This window comes from Prinia subflava (genome assembly GCF_021018805.1).
Source record: "Prinia subflava isolate CZ2003 ecotype Zambia chromosome W unlocalized genomic scaffold, Cam_Psub_1.2 scaffold_32_NEW, whole genome shotgun sequence".
Taxonomy (NCBI): domain Eukaryota; kingdom Metazoa; phylum Chordata; class Aves; order Passeriformes; family Cisticolidae; genus Prinia; species Prinia subflava.
The window spans coordinates 31,087-45,361 of NW_026960609.1; the positions used below are offsets into that span (position 1 = coordinate 31,087).

The following is a 14,275-nucleotide window of genomic DNA, read 5'->3' on the forward strand; positions in this document are numbered from 1 at the left end:
AGGAGCCGTGGGCAGGAAGAGGCGCACAGCACTCCTGAGACGGCAGCGCCTGCGGGCAACCTCAGAACCTTCCTTTCCCTGCCCCGCCCGTTCGCCCTTGGCCCCGCCTCTTGGCCCTCGGCCCCGCCTCTTGGCCCTCGGCCCCGCCCCCTGGAGCCGTTGGCGGCGGCGTGCCGGGCCCGGCCCCGCCCTGCCCTCCCCCCCCTCCCCCCCCTCCCTCCCTCTCGCGGCGGCAGCGCGGGGTTCTCTCGCCCTTCCTCTCTCGCTCTCCTCCGGACGGGCGGCATCTCTCGGCTCTTCCCGCACCTCGCACCTTCTCCCGGCCGTGACGGGCGGCGGCGGGCGGAGCGCTCCTCCGGCAGCCTCACGGCCCCGCTGCCCGCAGCCAGGCAGGACTTCGGGCGCCCCCCCGGCTGTTTCCGGAGGAAGAAGAGCAGCTGCCCCCTCCCCCCCTCACCGCCTTCCTCCCCGTTCTCCTCCTCTTCCTTCTCCCTCCCGGCCCCCCGAGCGGAGCGCGGAGTCACCCCGGCGCGTAGACGGGCCCGGCACTCGCACACTCACAATGGCGCTGAAACGCATCAACAAGGTGAGTGAGCGCCGCGGCTCCTCCTCCTCTGTCGTCCCCCCCTCCCCCTTCACCGCTTCGCCCTTCTTTTTATTGTTATTTTTGGGTGTTTTTTTCTTCCCCTTCCTCCATCGCCTTTCCCCCCCTCGTCCCTGGAGGAGACGGGCGGGGGGGGGGAGAGGCGGAGGGTGGAGAGGCTGGGAAGCGGCGGCTCCTTCCGGCGGGGCCGCGGCCCAGCTGGGGCGGCGAGGCCGCTCTCTCCAGGCCTGAGCTCAGAGCTCGGCCCCGACCCCTTCCTGAGGGTGGGGGCCGGGGGGGTCGGACAGAGGCAGTTCGCGTGACCGCTCGGATGTCTGCGCAGCCCGGGGTCGCTGCCTCTGCCCTTCCGCCTAAGCCGGCCCGGATGGCGCCGGCCCATGTGTGCCGGGGGTTTCGGCGCTATGGCGGCGCTGCCCGGGGCAGCAGCTGGCCCCCTCGGCCGGCTTCTCCACTCTGCTGTGCAACTTCTCTCCCGCATTGTAAGATGGCGGCGGGTCCGCCTAGCCCGGGCGCTTTCCGGGATCACTCGCGTTCCGCAATAACGCGGCACAGACGCACGGAGCAGCCACTGCGGTGCTGCCCTCGCTCCGCAGTTGCCTCTCTCCGCCACCCCGGGGCCCTCCGGAGCCCCGGGAATCCATCGCCCGCCCGGGAATCGCCTCCCCCCGCGCCCGGCGGGAGCGCGCTGCGCGCCGCCGCCTCCCCCCCCGTTGCACAATCGAAGCCGTGAGGAGCAACTTCGCGGCGGCTAACTCGGAAAAAATGCCGAGGTGATGAAAGCTTGTTGGTTTAGTTTTGGTGGCTTTTTTCTCCCCCCCCCCCTTTCTTTTCTGTCTTTTGTTTCTGGGTTTTTTTTTGTTGTTGTTGTTTGTTTGTTTTTTGGGGTTTTTTTTGGGTTTTTTTTTTTTGTTGTTGTTTTTTGTGATGGTTGGTTTTTATTAAATCTCTCCCAGGGTAAGAAGGCTTCTGGCGTAAAGTTCCCCCTAGGCAGGTTTAGGTTTTCTCGGCAGGTTTGAGAATTGGTGGGATGTAATGGCAAAATGCGATGAGAGCGCAGCGGCGTTACCGGGAACTCGCTGTTGGCTTGTGCTCCTTCTTACGCGAGCTACGTGGAGCATTTACGTGCTTCAAGAGCTCAGGGGAGTTTCTTGGTCAACTCATAGCCTGCCGAGATGGCAGAACGTCAGTGTGTCCTGAAATCGGTGAATTTCGGTGCACAAAACGTCTTTTGTAGACAGTGTGTAAACTTTATGCCGCCTGCTAGTCTCGCTTTAATTTCACGCAGTGCTTGTGCTTGTTAGACAAAACGAGCGTTTTTTATTATGTTTTTAGTGAATGGCTAGTACTGTTATCCTCGAAAATTTTAAATCCATTCTGGGTAGCTTGCGGAATGGTTTGTCTTCGAAATATGGCTATGCTCTGGCAAGAATTTCAAAACAATTCCTTTTGAGTCTGCCATCAAAACTTGTTCCCTGTATTAGTGGATAATATCACTTGAGTTGAAACACAGCTACTCCCTGGTAATGCTTTGTCATCAACTCATGCTTATGAAACACGTTCAGGCGCTGCAGGTAAGAATTTATTGTCAAATGTAAACCAAGACAAACCCCCACTTATGTAGTAATCTGGTGGTCAGAACCTGAAAACGATTCAGCGTGACTCTCGAACCAATAAGTCATCTCTCTGACTTCAGCGTTTTGGCCTGTTGTGTACAGCCCCTTGTCCTGTATTGGTCCTTACGCTCTATTGCACTGAGTAGTAACAAGGTTCTTCCTTTACCCAGTGCAAGAGTTTAGGATTGGGAAGATAGTTGAGTTAGGGTTTTTTCTTTTTGCCTTTTTTTTGTGTGTGTTTGGGTTTTTCTAATCAGTTTAATCACACCACACTACAAGATACACTTTTAAATTCACATGGAGTTTGTAGTTTTGATTTTTGTATTTGCCGGCTTGGAAGGTGAACTTTTATTTGTGGAATGAAACCGTTCTTTGCACATTGCTTTCTTTCCTCTACTGGTCTCCAGTACAAATGTTTACAGGGGCTGATGCTGACGTAAAAAAATAGCAGGGCCAGTTCTATAACAAAATGGTTATGAATGTAATTTTAATCCTTTTAACCAGTAAAGCCCAGAGAGAATGGTATTGTCACTGGTAAGCTGGGATTCCCTGTCTTCCAATTGTAAGATCACAGATCATACCTTGGAACTCTGCTTCCTTGTAGTATGTCTTTGGCAGTAGACAAGAAAAGACTAAAGAGAAACCAGGACCTCAGAACACTGTAATCACACATAGCTGATTTCGTTTGTGATATTACTTGTCAGGACAAGAATTCATTGTCTTCTGCAGCAGATGACATCCTGAATGTACCCGTGAAGATATTTTCAGTTTGGCTAACTCCCTCTTTGTGGACTTGATGTATCAAGCAAAATAACGTTTTTCATTATGTTGAGTAAACTAGACTTAAAAACTCTGTTAGTGTGTGTGTGTGTACCCTTAATTTGAAGTCTATTACACATTCAGAATACAACCACTCTTAAGACATAACTGGCCAATTCTACTTCTGATTTGAAAATGATAGTAAATGAGTATTTATGTGTTGGGTTTATGCGTCTACTTCTGGAATACCCTGTATAAAGCACTCCCCAAAACTGAAGTAGTTGTCAAGTACACAGCCAATCCCAGAGAGATTATCGTTATGCTGGAGTTTGTCATGGCATCAGTGCCATCTGCTCTGGAGGCAGCTTGTGTTCAGTTGGCAAAACCCTGTCCTTGATATGGTTTGCTTTGCAGTTGTTTTATGATAACAAGCAAGTTCTCTTCCCATGGCATAATGTGAACCTGCATCTTAAAATTGAGTGTTTTCTTTCCTGAGGATGAAATTTTTCCCCAATTTTTTTTTCCTCCCCAGAATTATCAAGAAATTTATGTTGATTTATGAGCATGTATCTAAATGCTTGGTGCATGCTGTGGCACATTGTCTTGGTCTGAAGTGTCAATGGTGCCTGCTAAAAACACATCCTGTAATTGCTGGAGCTTCCGCTTCAAATGATGATGATCGGTAGCAGGGAAGCATTTATGTAGGAGTAGGGAATCAGGAATGTGTAAAATTTGGAAAACTTGGAAATGTTGCATCATTGGTACATGTCCATTTTATCACTGCTATATGCATCCATTAAAATGAGGTAATATAAGTGGCCTAAGTGATCTTGATAGGGTAAAAATAGAATTAATATGCATGAAATGTCTCATCTGTGTAATCTTTAAGAAAGCTTGTGCCTGCTGTGTTTTATGGCCGTTTGATTAAGCATAGCACAAGCTAGCATCATTATATTGGAATAATTTATTAGAAAATCTTAAGTGGAGTTGGCAAACTGGAAGCTAAAGGCTGAAGGTGGCAAAACCATTTATTGCTACTTAAGCACAGATAGAAGGCTTCCTTTAACACTGGTGGAGACTGAATAACCATTTTCTCAGGCTATAGCCTCCAGCACTGTTCCTAGATGTACAATAAATTGCAACTTTAAGCCCCCTTCTCCAGATGTTCATAATAAGAAATGCTGCTAACCCTGGAAATATACAGTATTTTTCAGAGATGGTGTAATGTGCATCAGTGAGGACTGCATGGAAATCTGCATTAGTTTAACTAAAGCCGAAGGGTTACAAAGCCTGCTTATTACTTTATTTTTAAACTGCTTCTTTTTTCTTTTGAACTTGGTTTGAATTAAAAAAAAAAAAATCTATAATAAAGCTGATTGGAATTAAGTTTTCTTCTCTGGATGAAACCCACAACACTTTTTCAGGCAATCTTGGATTTTGTTTGCTGGGCTTTTTCAAAATAGTCAAATAACTTGAAGTTATGTGATTGAACTCATGCTTTGAATGACTGTCTAGAAAAAGTCTGGATTTGTGTGTTTAGGGTCTCAGAAAGTTAAGGTTAACTAGCTAACAAAATTCAGTTCATGTAAGCTTAGTTGAAATGCTTTAAACCTTTGTCATTGCTCTCTCTATGTATTGAATTAACTTTTTTACTGTAATTTCACCTTAACTATTGTGAATATCCAGGGCTAGACTAAGCCCTGCCTTGGGTAGGTAATTCAGTGCAACTATTGCACTCAGTGATAAGAAGGGTCATATTGAGCCAGAAGGCAGTGGTTGGTTTTTAAATCGTGATACTGCAGTAATGGAGTTTGGGAGGCCCTAGTATTGAAGAACTTAAATGTTTTTTAAGTCAGAATAAAATATTTAGCATTAGATGAAAGCTGTCATCTCTTAAATTCTCTTTAAGATTTAGCTTATCCAAATAGAAGTTACATTTCTACTATGGAATAATTATCATTAAAATGAAAATAATGGTTTTTTAATTGGGTGGGTCTGGTACTCTGTATTTAAGACCAGCATTTATTAATAAAGTATTTGATGTGTTTTAAGAGCTGGTCATTTTTTTATGAGAGGAAAACTGATGCTTCCTCAGCTAAAAAGTTTAGACTGCGATAAAGTTTTTTCTTGTTAATTGAACACAGTGCTTGTGAAATAAGTTCCCAGTCAGCATGGAACTTTAAATGTGTGCTTTGGAGTGGGAAGAGAAAAGGGATTGTTATCTCACTTAAGTGATTTACAGAACTTCAGAGATCAATATTCCATTAGATGGGTACTTCTTGCATACTTTACAGAGTCCTCCAGTATATCAGGGATTTAGGTGACATAATGTATACAGAGTAAAAAGGTTGGCCAGCTCTTATGATCTTTATGATCATTCCAGCTTTTAGAGATCTGGTTTTGAAAATAAGTCTGTGCTTTTGCTGTTATTCCTAGTGAGTTTCTTCTACAGAAGGCCTGATGTGGAACTCCACAGAACGAGCTCCCTTCAACTGCCTGCCCAGTCTGTACCCAGTTCTGAGGCTTTTCTCTGAGCTCATGGTTAACAAGTAACAGAGTGGAGAAGGATTATAAACAGCTGTAAGCAGCAGCTGTTGGGTACTGAGCAGTGAACTGCCTCTTGCCAAAGGCATCTCTGTATTACTTGTGGAGCCCAGTTCCAGCCTGGTGTTATCCCCTACCCATTGATGAGTTCTCTGCATCCACTGGGTTGAACTGTTGGAGGAGGGAGGGAGAGGATGGAGGTTCTTAACCTTCTCTGAGATGTCAAGTGACAGCTGCTAAGGAGGAGTGGGGAAAGGTTGAGCTTCTGTGTCATTCAGATTAGGGCATTGATACATCATCCCTGATAAATCTTTCTGTTGCAAATATGAAGGTTTTGCCACTTTAACTGTCTGCCCTGTGCTCTTTTGTAGATCCCTCCCCTGTGCATCAGAGCTGGCAGATGAGAACTTGTGGTCTGCACTTCAGCATTAGATCTGATCTGTCAGAATAAGCTGGATTTTGTTGATGGTTTTAGGCTGAGATGCTATAGTTTACATTGGAAGGGCTGAGTTACAGACATTCTTTCCTGTGATTGATTTGATGTAGTAACCTGACAGTAGAATATGCAGGAAAAAAAAATTAGAAATTAAAGCAGCAGTGTGAATGTGCATGTATATATATAACTACAGTCAGTAGTGCATTTTTAAATGTGGTTGCTTTTTGTCAAGTCGTTTTTATCAGAATAGAGTCTTAAATTGTCAAGTTGTACATGCTTGACAGTTTTGTTAACGTTGGAATATAAATTTAATGCCTCAAACTCTAAATGGAAAATGCTGGAGATTTAAAAGAAAAACGAACAAAACCAGTTTCTCTTCACTGGTCTTCTATAGGGCACTGATATGACTAAATTTGGTAGTTGTGTTGGGGAAGCTTTGCAAAAAAAATAGTTAAAATTATATTCACAAGTTTAAATTGGTGTTTATGCCTTTGGCAACTCTTTGTAAAACACTTGAATGTATACAAGGTTTAATACTGAAAAATAGAGCATTGCAGGATTCAGGACTGAAAGCTAAACAGATTGGGGGGTTTTTACTGACAGTAAACTTCAGTATTAAATTTTTGTGTAAAGGGAGCCTTTGCTCTGAACATCATCCTTTTGAGACGTGATACACTAGACATCCTCAAGATCTTCTGTAGTTTTTTTCCACTGTAATTGTGATGGGTTTTTATTATGGTCTTCAGAAAGCAAGATGTGAGGATTGTGGACTGCTTTGCAAATGTTACAGCCCAGTAGAAAAAGGTGACCAACATTTACATCTTTTCACAAGCATCTGGACACGAGAGTTGCAAGCTGAACTGAGTGCAGATGGTGAAGTGCTTTAGGTATTTTTGATGGGAAGGTATGAAGATTGTATTAAATGTTCAGTTAACTTTATAGTGAGCTTTCTCTGTAACTTAGACTTAGGTTGGCCAGGTGTTCATCACCTCTGTGAGCTCTTCTAAGTTTCTAATAAATACAAATACTGCTTAAAGACAGTACTTCTCAACCTTTGTTGGCCTGTTTGGGAAATAATGCCAAAAAATTCTCTAAAAATTTTTCTTAGATAAAGGCAAAGGTTGTTTTTCCTTTTAGCCTTAGTTTTAATTTTTTCTTGCCTTGAATAATATAGGAGGATCTCCTGAATTACTATTTGCAGTATTTGCAGCATGATCAAGACCCCCTTCCACTCCCCTACTACAGGATGCAGTCTGCTCATAAGGATGCTTTGAAACTTTTTTTTTTAAAACTTACCTAATTTATTTTTCAGATCCTTCTGTATATCACTATTCTCTAGATAGCTGAGATGGAACTCAACTGTAAGAGCAGTTGTACTCCAGATAGTTTATCTTTTGTTTTGTGGGGATTGGTTTAATTTTTGACGCTGTTGTCTTGGTGTGAGTTCATTTTGTGTGTAACTGTACCTAATCCTATAGACTGGCCCTTAGAACGATTATGAAGGGTACTTATAGAAATAGCATCATATGATAGGGTAACTATGCTGTGTACAGGCAGTGTAGTCAATCCCACATAGTTGTATCCGTAGCATACACCCCTATGGTATATTGTAATAACTTTCACATGCATCTTTGTATTCATACAAAATATGGACTGGTGAAAGTCAAGACAGTTTTTTAAAAGGAGAGCTGATTTTCAGAGTTTGTTAGGTTAATTAATAAATTTCAGAATAGTATATCAAGCTACTGCTGAACAGTGAATTCACCATGCTGATTACAGATATGGTGTTACTTGTTAGAATACTAATTTGGTAACTTTCTGTTACACCATCCTTGTTTTTTGAGAACATAGAGAATTCTTGTAGCTTTTCAGAAAGTGCAGAATGACTGATGTTGTGCCCCACTGAGACCACTTGTCATTTCTACAAAACTTGTCCTGCACACTGCCAGTCTCCAAAGTTGTTTGTGTAGTCTTGGCAAGTGCTGGGAGTCTTCTGTTGCATGGAGCGCAGGGTGTACAGGTGCCTCTTCTGGTTATGTGTCAAATGTTGGTGGCTGAAGTTCTGCTCTAAGTTACTGTGCCCTCAACAAGCTGAAGGGCAGCATGTTGGGAGATTCTTGCATAATGCTGACAAACTCCGGCATCTAAGGAGTATTAAGCCAGCATTTGAGTGAAAATGTCTAGCACAATGCCCAAATCACATTTCTGAGAGGTAGCCATCAGGACAGAGTGCCTAACTTTGAGTATAAACTTCTTTCCAGCTGCATCAGTTTACATTTGTCTGTACTGAATTTCATCTGTCCCTTTGTTTCCCAGTCATTCTGTTTAATTTAGCAAGGTGCATCTTGGTGTTTCTCATGTGGCCTGTTTATACTAGTTACCCTCTTCTTTGAGGGGTGCATTGTAGTCCTGGGTTACAGAACCAAGGATTACTGTGGTTCTTGCAGGAAAAAACTCCCAAGGGAAAAGGCACGCTAAGTTTCAGTGTCGGATATTCAAAAGCTTGGAAATGGCAGAATTAAAATACCCAACTATCATTGAAAGACTCGGTAGTTAACCAGTGCTTCACTTCACACTTGTCCCTTCAGTGTACTTAAGCCAATGTATACAGTCCTCATTCTACATTGAGCATAGGAGTGTTTTAATAAGCTCTGCTGTTTTCAGGGTATGGTAATTGTTATAATATCTCAGAATTTATGTGTGTTAAGCAGTCAGATTTTCTTCATCTTGAGTAAGACAGCTTCTGTGGTTTTGGTTACTTTAGGGGAAACAAACTGTACTTTTGAGTTCAAAGCACAGCTACAGGTGTGTAGTTGACACCTTTTTTTTTAAGTTTGTTCCGAAATTCTTTAGGGAGTGACCAGGAAAGCAAAGTCTGTGACTGCATTCCTTTTCCAGTTGGATCTATCCAACTACTCAGCAAAACATTGGAATAAATAGAGAGCCATTTTAGTTGCAGTAACTCTGAAATTTCCCAAAAACCATTACCTGCATTTTACACCTTCCATATTTCAGAACAGATGAGAACAGCTGTAGACAGTACTCTCATTCACAAAGGGCTTGTGTACTGAAAGCTAGGTTCTTTGAAGAGATAGTAGGTGGTCACCCGAGTGGTTTGTATCACAGTCCAAGTACACCAAGTGATTTAATTACAGTGGCACAGCAGTCTGGCATTTCCTTCCTTGAGTGCAAGGCTTAAAACATGAATATTTCAATGTTTGTCTTTTATTATACTGTGATGATATTACGGCTAGACACTGCGCAAACAATATGTGGGGTGTCAGCTGAAAAATCCAGTACTAAGGACTGAAGGGAGAACCATGAAAAATAGAAGAGTAATCAAAATGGGGAGAATCACAACTGTTACATTCCTAGCTGTATTTTGGGTTTCTTAAAAACTTTTCTGTGCTCTTTATCCTTGCTGTTTTCTGTGACTGCTTTTCACGTGTTTTCTCTGCATAGTTGCTCTAATGTCCTTCTTTTAATCAAGAGCAACCTACATCTTTCTGTATTTTGCACTGCCATTGCACATTGCATTTGTCGATTTATTTTTTTGCCAAAAGGCCAGCTTGTTTGATACTGATAATTTTCTGCTGGTTACATTTGTTTTGTGATGTCTGTTACACCATTGCTTTCTTAGCTTAAAAATCCACATTCGGGGTCATTACAAACTGTGATTTTTCTGCTTCCAGGTGTAATTAATTTCCACGCTGAAACGAATGTTTCAAATGCAGGTGTGTGGGATGAGGCAGTAGTTCTTTGCTGCTTGACACTTCCTAATCTTCAAACAGGCTTAAATGTTCTTCCCCTCCCTTTATAGCTGCTTCCAATCCTTCCTCCTTTTTTAAAGCTGTTTTCAGCTGTGAGCTAATGAGTAAGACTAGTGTAGTGGTTAATTTTTGATTGCCTAGAGTTTGAAATACCCTGTTTTACACATCATTAGACTAGCAGTCAAGTTAATAAATGTTGATTTTTTGATTGGCCTAAGTGTTCTTTTTTCTCTTTGTCCTTTGGGGGGTTTTTGGGGGGTGGGTTTTGTGTGTGTGTGCATTGTGGGTTGTTTGGGGGGTTTTTGTGTTGTGGTTTGTTGATTTATTTTTTTAACTTCTGGTTTAACTGTGTATTATCTTTCATGTCCTCCAAGTTATTTTCTGTAAATGTAAAGCAAGTTAACCCCTCTATGCTTTCTTGAGTACAAACCAGAAAGCTGCAATGTGGGATTTTAACAAATACTTGTCTTATGAACCACTATTAAATGTAACTGAGTTAAGGCCAGGGGAAGACAATCTTCAGTCATTCTGGTAGGAGTGATCTGTCACTGTGTTAAGTCAGCTGTTACTATCATTAAAAGTAAGGCCTGGATATTTCCAGCTTAAACGAAAAAAAATATGTAGTAGTGCCACAGGGAGTATGGAATCTGACGAATGGGAAGAAACTGGTGCAGATGCTGCAGTATTTGGTACCTTGCAAGAAGACAGCTTGGTAGGCACCAGGCTGTCATTTCTTACAGAATTTTTTGGGACCTGAAAACTTCTGTTTTCTTGTTCATGCATATCTGGATGAGATATCCTTTGTCAGTCTTTAAAGTTTCTTCATTCTTTAAATTGCTTCTGTAATCTTTTAAATAGCTGGTAGAGGGGAGTTGTTTAAGGGACTTTTTAGCAGCTTTTCTGTCAAGAAAACAAAGATACTTCTGGTTTTATTATAGGATCATAGTCCTGCATTTGCACTCACATGTCAAAGTTTCAAATCCTCACTTAAAGCTTAAGCCATATTTTGTATGTTAGTTATGATTAAATTGCTGCAAAACAAGCAGGTTAGTTAGCTTTTTTATAAGCATTTTTCTTGAAAGTACTGGTATGTGTTTTTTTGTTAGCTTTCTGATAAATGTATCGTGAAAGAGAAGGGAGGAGATAAAAAATGGAATTCAGTGAAACCGAATCTTGCTAGAAAGCTAATGTGAAACTGGCAGAAGACAAGGGGGCTGAATTTGTGTTAGAGCAGATGTGTCTTGCAGTGATGGGTACTGCTGCTCGGTTTCTATTGATCTCTGTTTTCCAGAACTCTATTGCAGAACTGTACATGTATTCCTCCTTGTCTGTGTTACACTGCTGTTATCCTCTAACAGTAGCATTGGTGCTTACTCTTTTAACAGTGTTCTAGTCTGTAAAATGCTGAGTGACTTAACCATCCATAAGGAGAGGTAGGAACTATCACACTTTATATTTGGAAACTGGGACACAAAGCAGTGACATGGTGGAGCTGCACCGGAAACCTGGCAGTGACAGAGACTGCTGGTCACTTTTTTAATTCAAGATTTATCCTTTCCAATAGGTGCATAGTGTGTCACTCCTCAACAAATTTGGTTTATTCTTTCTATGTAAAGTCTTTCACATTTACTGCTTGGGAGTTTTGTTTTGGTTTTTCTTTTCAGCCACCTCTAAGGTGAAAAACTGTAACAACCAATTTCAGGAAAATGTGGGTTCCAATTTGGGGATTTTTAAGAAAATTTGGAATGTAGCTTAATACCTCTTGAGAAAGGGAAAGCACTACTGAAACCATGTTAAAAAGAAGCAAAGTTGGAGAAGTACGTATGGCAGAAGGAATATGAGAAGCAGAAAGCTCTTACATGTAAAAATATTAGATTAAATACTAATTTGTTGTAGAATCATTACTCTTGATTGCTAAGCTGAGAAAGTAGGTTTGTATTTATACTGCTGAGTGGGAAGCTTTAAAAAAAAAAAAAACTCCTTCCTTTCCTTGAACAAAGTGCTTCAACTGCACTCCAGATCTCACAGCCCACGTGCCTCTGCTTGTTCAATTTCTAGTTATTCCAGTTTGCCTGTTGTGTTCAGTAGAGTTGTAGCTTTCAGAAGGAGGTACTTTGTAAAGTTACTCAGAATTTTCCACTCCCTTGTAAGAAGCCTCCCCTCTGTGTAGACGTGAAGTATCACACAACAGAGAGATGTAGTCAGTCTGGTGTTACTGTGAACCAGGGTTTGCTTCATGTGTTCCCAAGTTCTTCTACAACTCTTCACACTGCTGAAGCAAACAGCTTTACTACAGACTTTTCTGACTGTAGTACCCTGGAGAAGCAAATAAAAGAGCATGTGCCATCTCAGCTTTCTTTCCCCAAAATTAGTGGATGAATTACTTGCTCTGTGGGTGAAATGCCAACTGGTGTATAATTTGTTCCCAGAATTATCTGTATATTGAACTGCTTTGATTAGCACAATTGGGGTGGGTTTTTTAACTGAAGTGTTGTAGACCAGTCCTTTTAGTCCTTTTGTTAATAAAGGTCACTGCTACTTTGTTACCTTGACCAGTTCAAGTAGTGAAAAGGAATATAGACATAAATTTTGAAATTATTGGAGTCTGGAATATTGAAACTCATTTGTTTCAGCTTTTAAATTATTTTTAGTATTACCAAAGAATTTTTTGCAGCAATGTTTCACTGGAACTTACTAAATTTATGTCTTACATCTGCAATTACTTTTCCTGGTTGAATTATTGATGTTGAATTACTAATTTTCCTGCTGTGGTAAAATACCTATTTTTATCTTGAGTACTGAATTCTTGTTTCTCTGAAGATAGTAACACCTTTTGAAGATCTCTCTAGTCTAATGTACAATTGCATTAAAATAATATTTGTGTCTTTCTGCTTATTCTATTGCTACAGCTTACTTCAAGGGACATGATATGTTTTCTCCTCTCAGATTTTGGAAATGATTGATCATTCTTAGAACTGGAAAATACATTTTGATGAGAAATAAGCCTGACTAACAAAACCTGCTGTATTTGTTGAATGGAAAAAAGCCCTGAAAATTATAAAAACCCTTTCTATCTGAAGCTTCTTCTACATTTACTGTTTGCCTTTACATAGATAACATAAATCTAAGTTAACTTTTTCTGGAGGATAATGAACAACATATGGACCTAAGAAGTGATATTAAATGGCAGAAATAAGTGTTACACCACCCCCCATAATATCTGGGGAGTGTAGGAAAATGCAATCTAAATGCATTTACTGTGATGATCTGGAAAGAGCTGTTTCCCACACTTCTGCAAACAGCAGCAGTGAAATGAGCTGTACTATTAACTTCATTGTGCCATTGCTTAGCAAAACTGATATGGTTTCATTTTGTAAAACAGTCAGGTGCCAGTGCAAAATGGAAATATTATTAATTGGAAAATTCATCAGAATTAACACATGTAGGGAGGGAGGGGAAATCTGGGACTAAATTTTCTTGGTGTTTGGAGGGAAGGGGATTGTTGTGGGCATTGGGTGATGTGGTGATGTGGTTTTCTTGTTGGGGGGGGTGTGTTTGGTTGTTTGTTCATTTGTAATTGGGTTTTTTTTTTTAGTGTATGGACTTGCACATGTTGAAATGGTGTTATTCTTTCTGTGTTTGCTGGAGCTAGTATCTTACCAAAGAACAAGTGTTCATGTTACAAGAAACATAAGTGGTTTTTTTCCTCATTTTGTGTTGGCTTATACTTAGTAAATTTTTATGACGTGCTGAATTTGTGAAACTTAAAGGATGTACATTAGGATCTTCCCAGGCAAGAGTTAGCTGTCTGGTCCAAATATGCATGTTTCCAGCATAATAGGTATGCCTGGCTTTCTTAAATGCCTGACAAAGTTCTTGGTTGAATGGCTTGTATAGACTTGCAGGGGGAAAAAAACCCCACCAACTTGAGTGAAACTGTTAATGTATGAAAGAGGGGCTGAATATTATGCCTTTTCTCAAGACTTCTAGATACCTTGACAAGTGCAGATTTATCTATAGAAGCTCTTGAAGCCCTTTTTTAGAGTCAAGGGAGAGCAGGGGAGAAAGAAGGTGGCTGTTATGTGCTTTACCTGAAAGTGTAAATTTATTTTAAGACACTGTCCAAACAAATGACTTGTGGAGCATAAAGACAATTCAGTGGAGAGCTTCTTGATTTCCTCACAGCAGTATTGTTACTGCACAAGGAATCCTCCATCTGAAATACCTGTTTCCATTCCTCTGTAATGGGGGAGGGAGAGAACTGTTTCTGCAGTTCAGTAATTTTTAATTTTAAAGGCATAATTGTCTTAAATGTAAAGTTTAAAATAAAAAATACAGATATTTTACCTGATTACAGCACTTGTCATCCTCTTGAATTTTCTTGTCTGTTTTGATCTTTGTGAGGTACGTCCCTGAGGCAAGTAGTGGGTAAAGTGAAACCAAGTTTCTGTGGCCTTTTTTTCTTGCTGTTCTTAGTTCTAATGTCAGATGTTACATACAGAATGCTTCCTGTTTCATGAAGACTCACCAACAGTTTTCTTTCACTTGA

At 41.2% G+C, this 14,275-nt stretch overlaps 1 protein-coding gene across 1 annotated transcript in view; it reads left to right on the forward strand.

Moving 5' to 3' along the window:
• The first annotated feature begins 207 nt into the window (after positions 1-207).
• Positions 208-14,275, forward strand: part of LOC134565065 (ubiquitin-conjugating enzyme E2 D3) — a 34,011-nt gene continuing 19,943 nt past the window's right edge. The window contains exon 1 of the mRNA XM_063424442.1: positions 208-586. Within this exon, the coding sequence (XP_063280512.1) occupies positions 563-586 (24 nt within the window). The 5' untranslated portion in view covers positions 208-562. The remainder of the gene's footprint in view (positions 587-14,275) is intronic.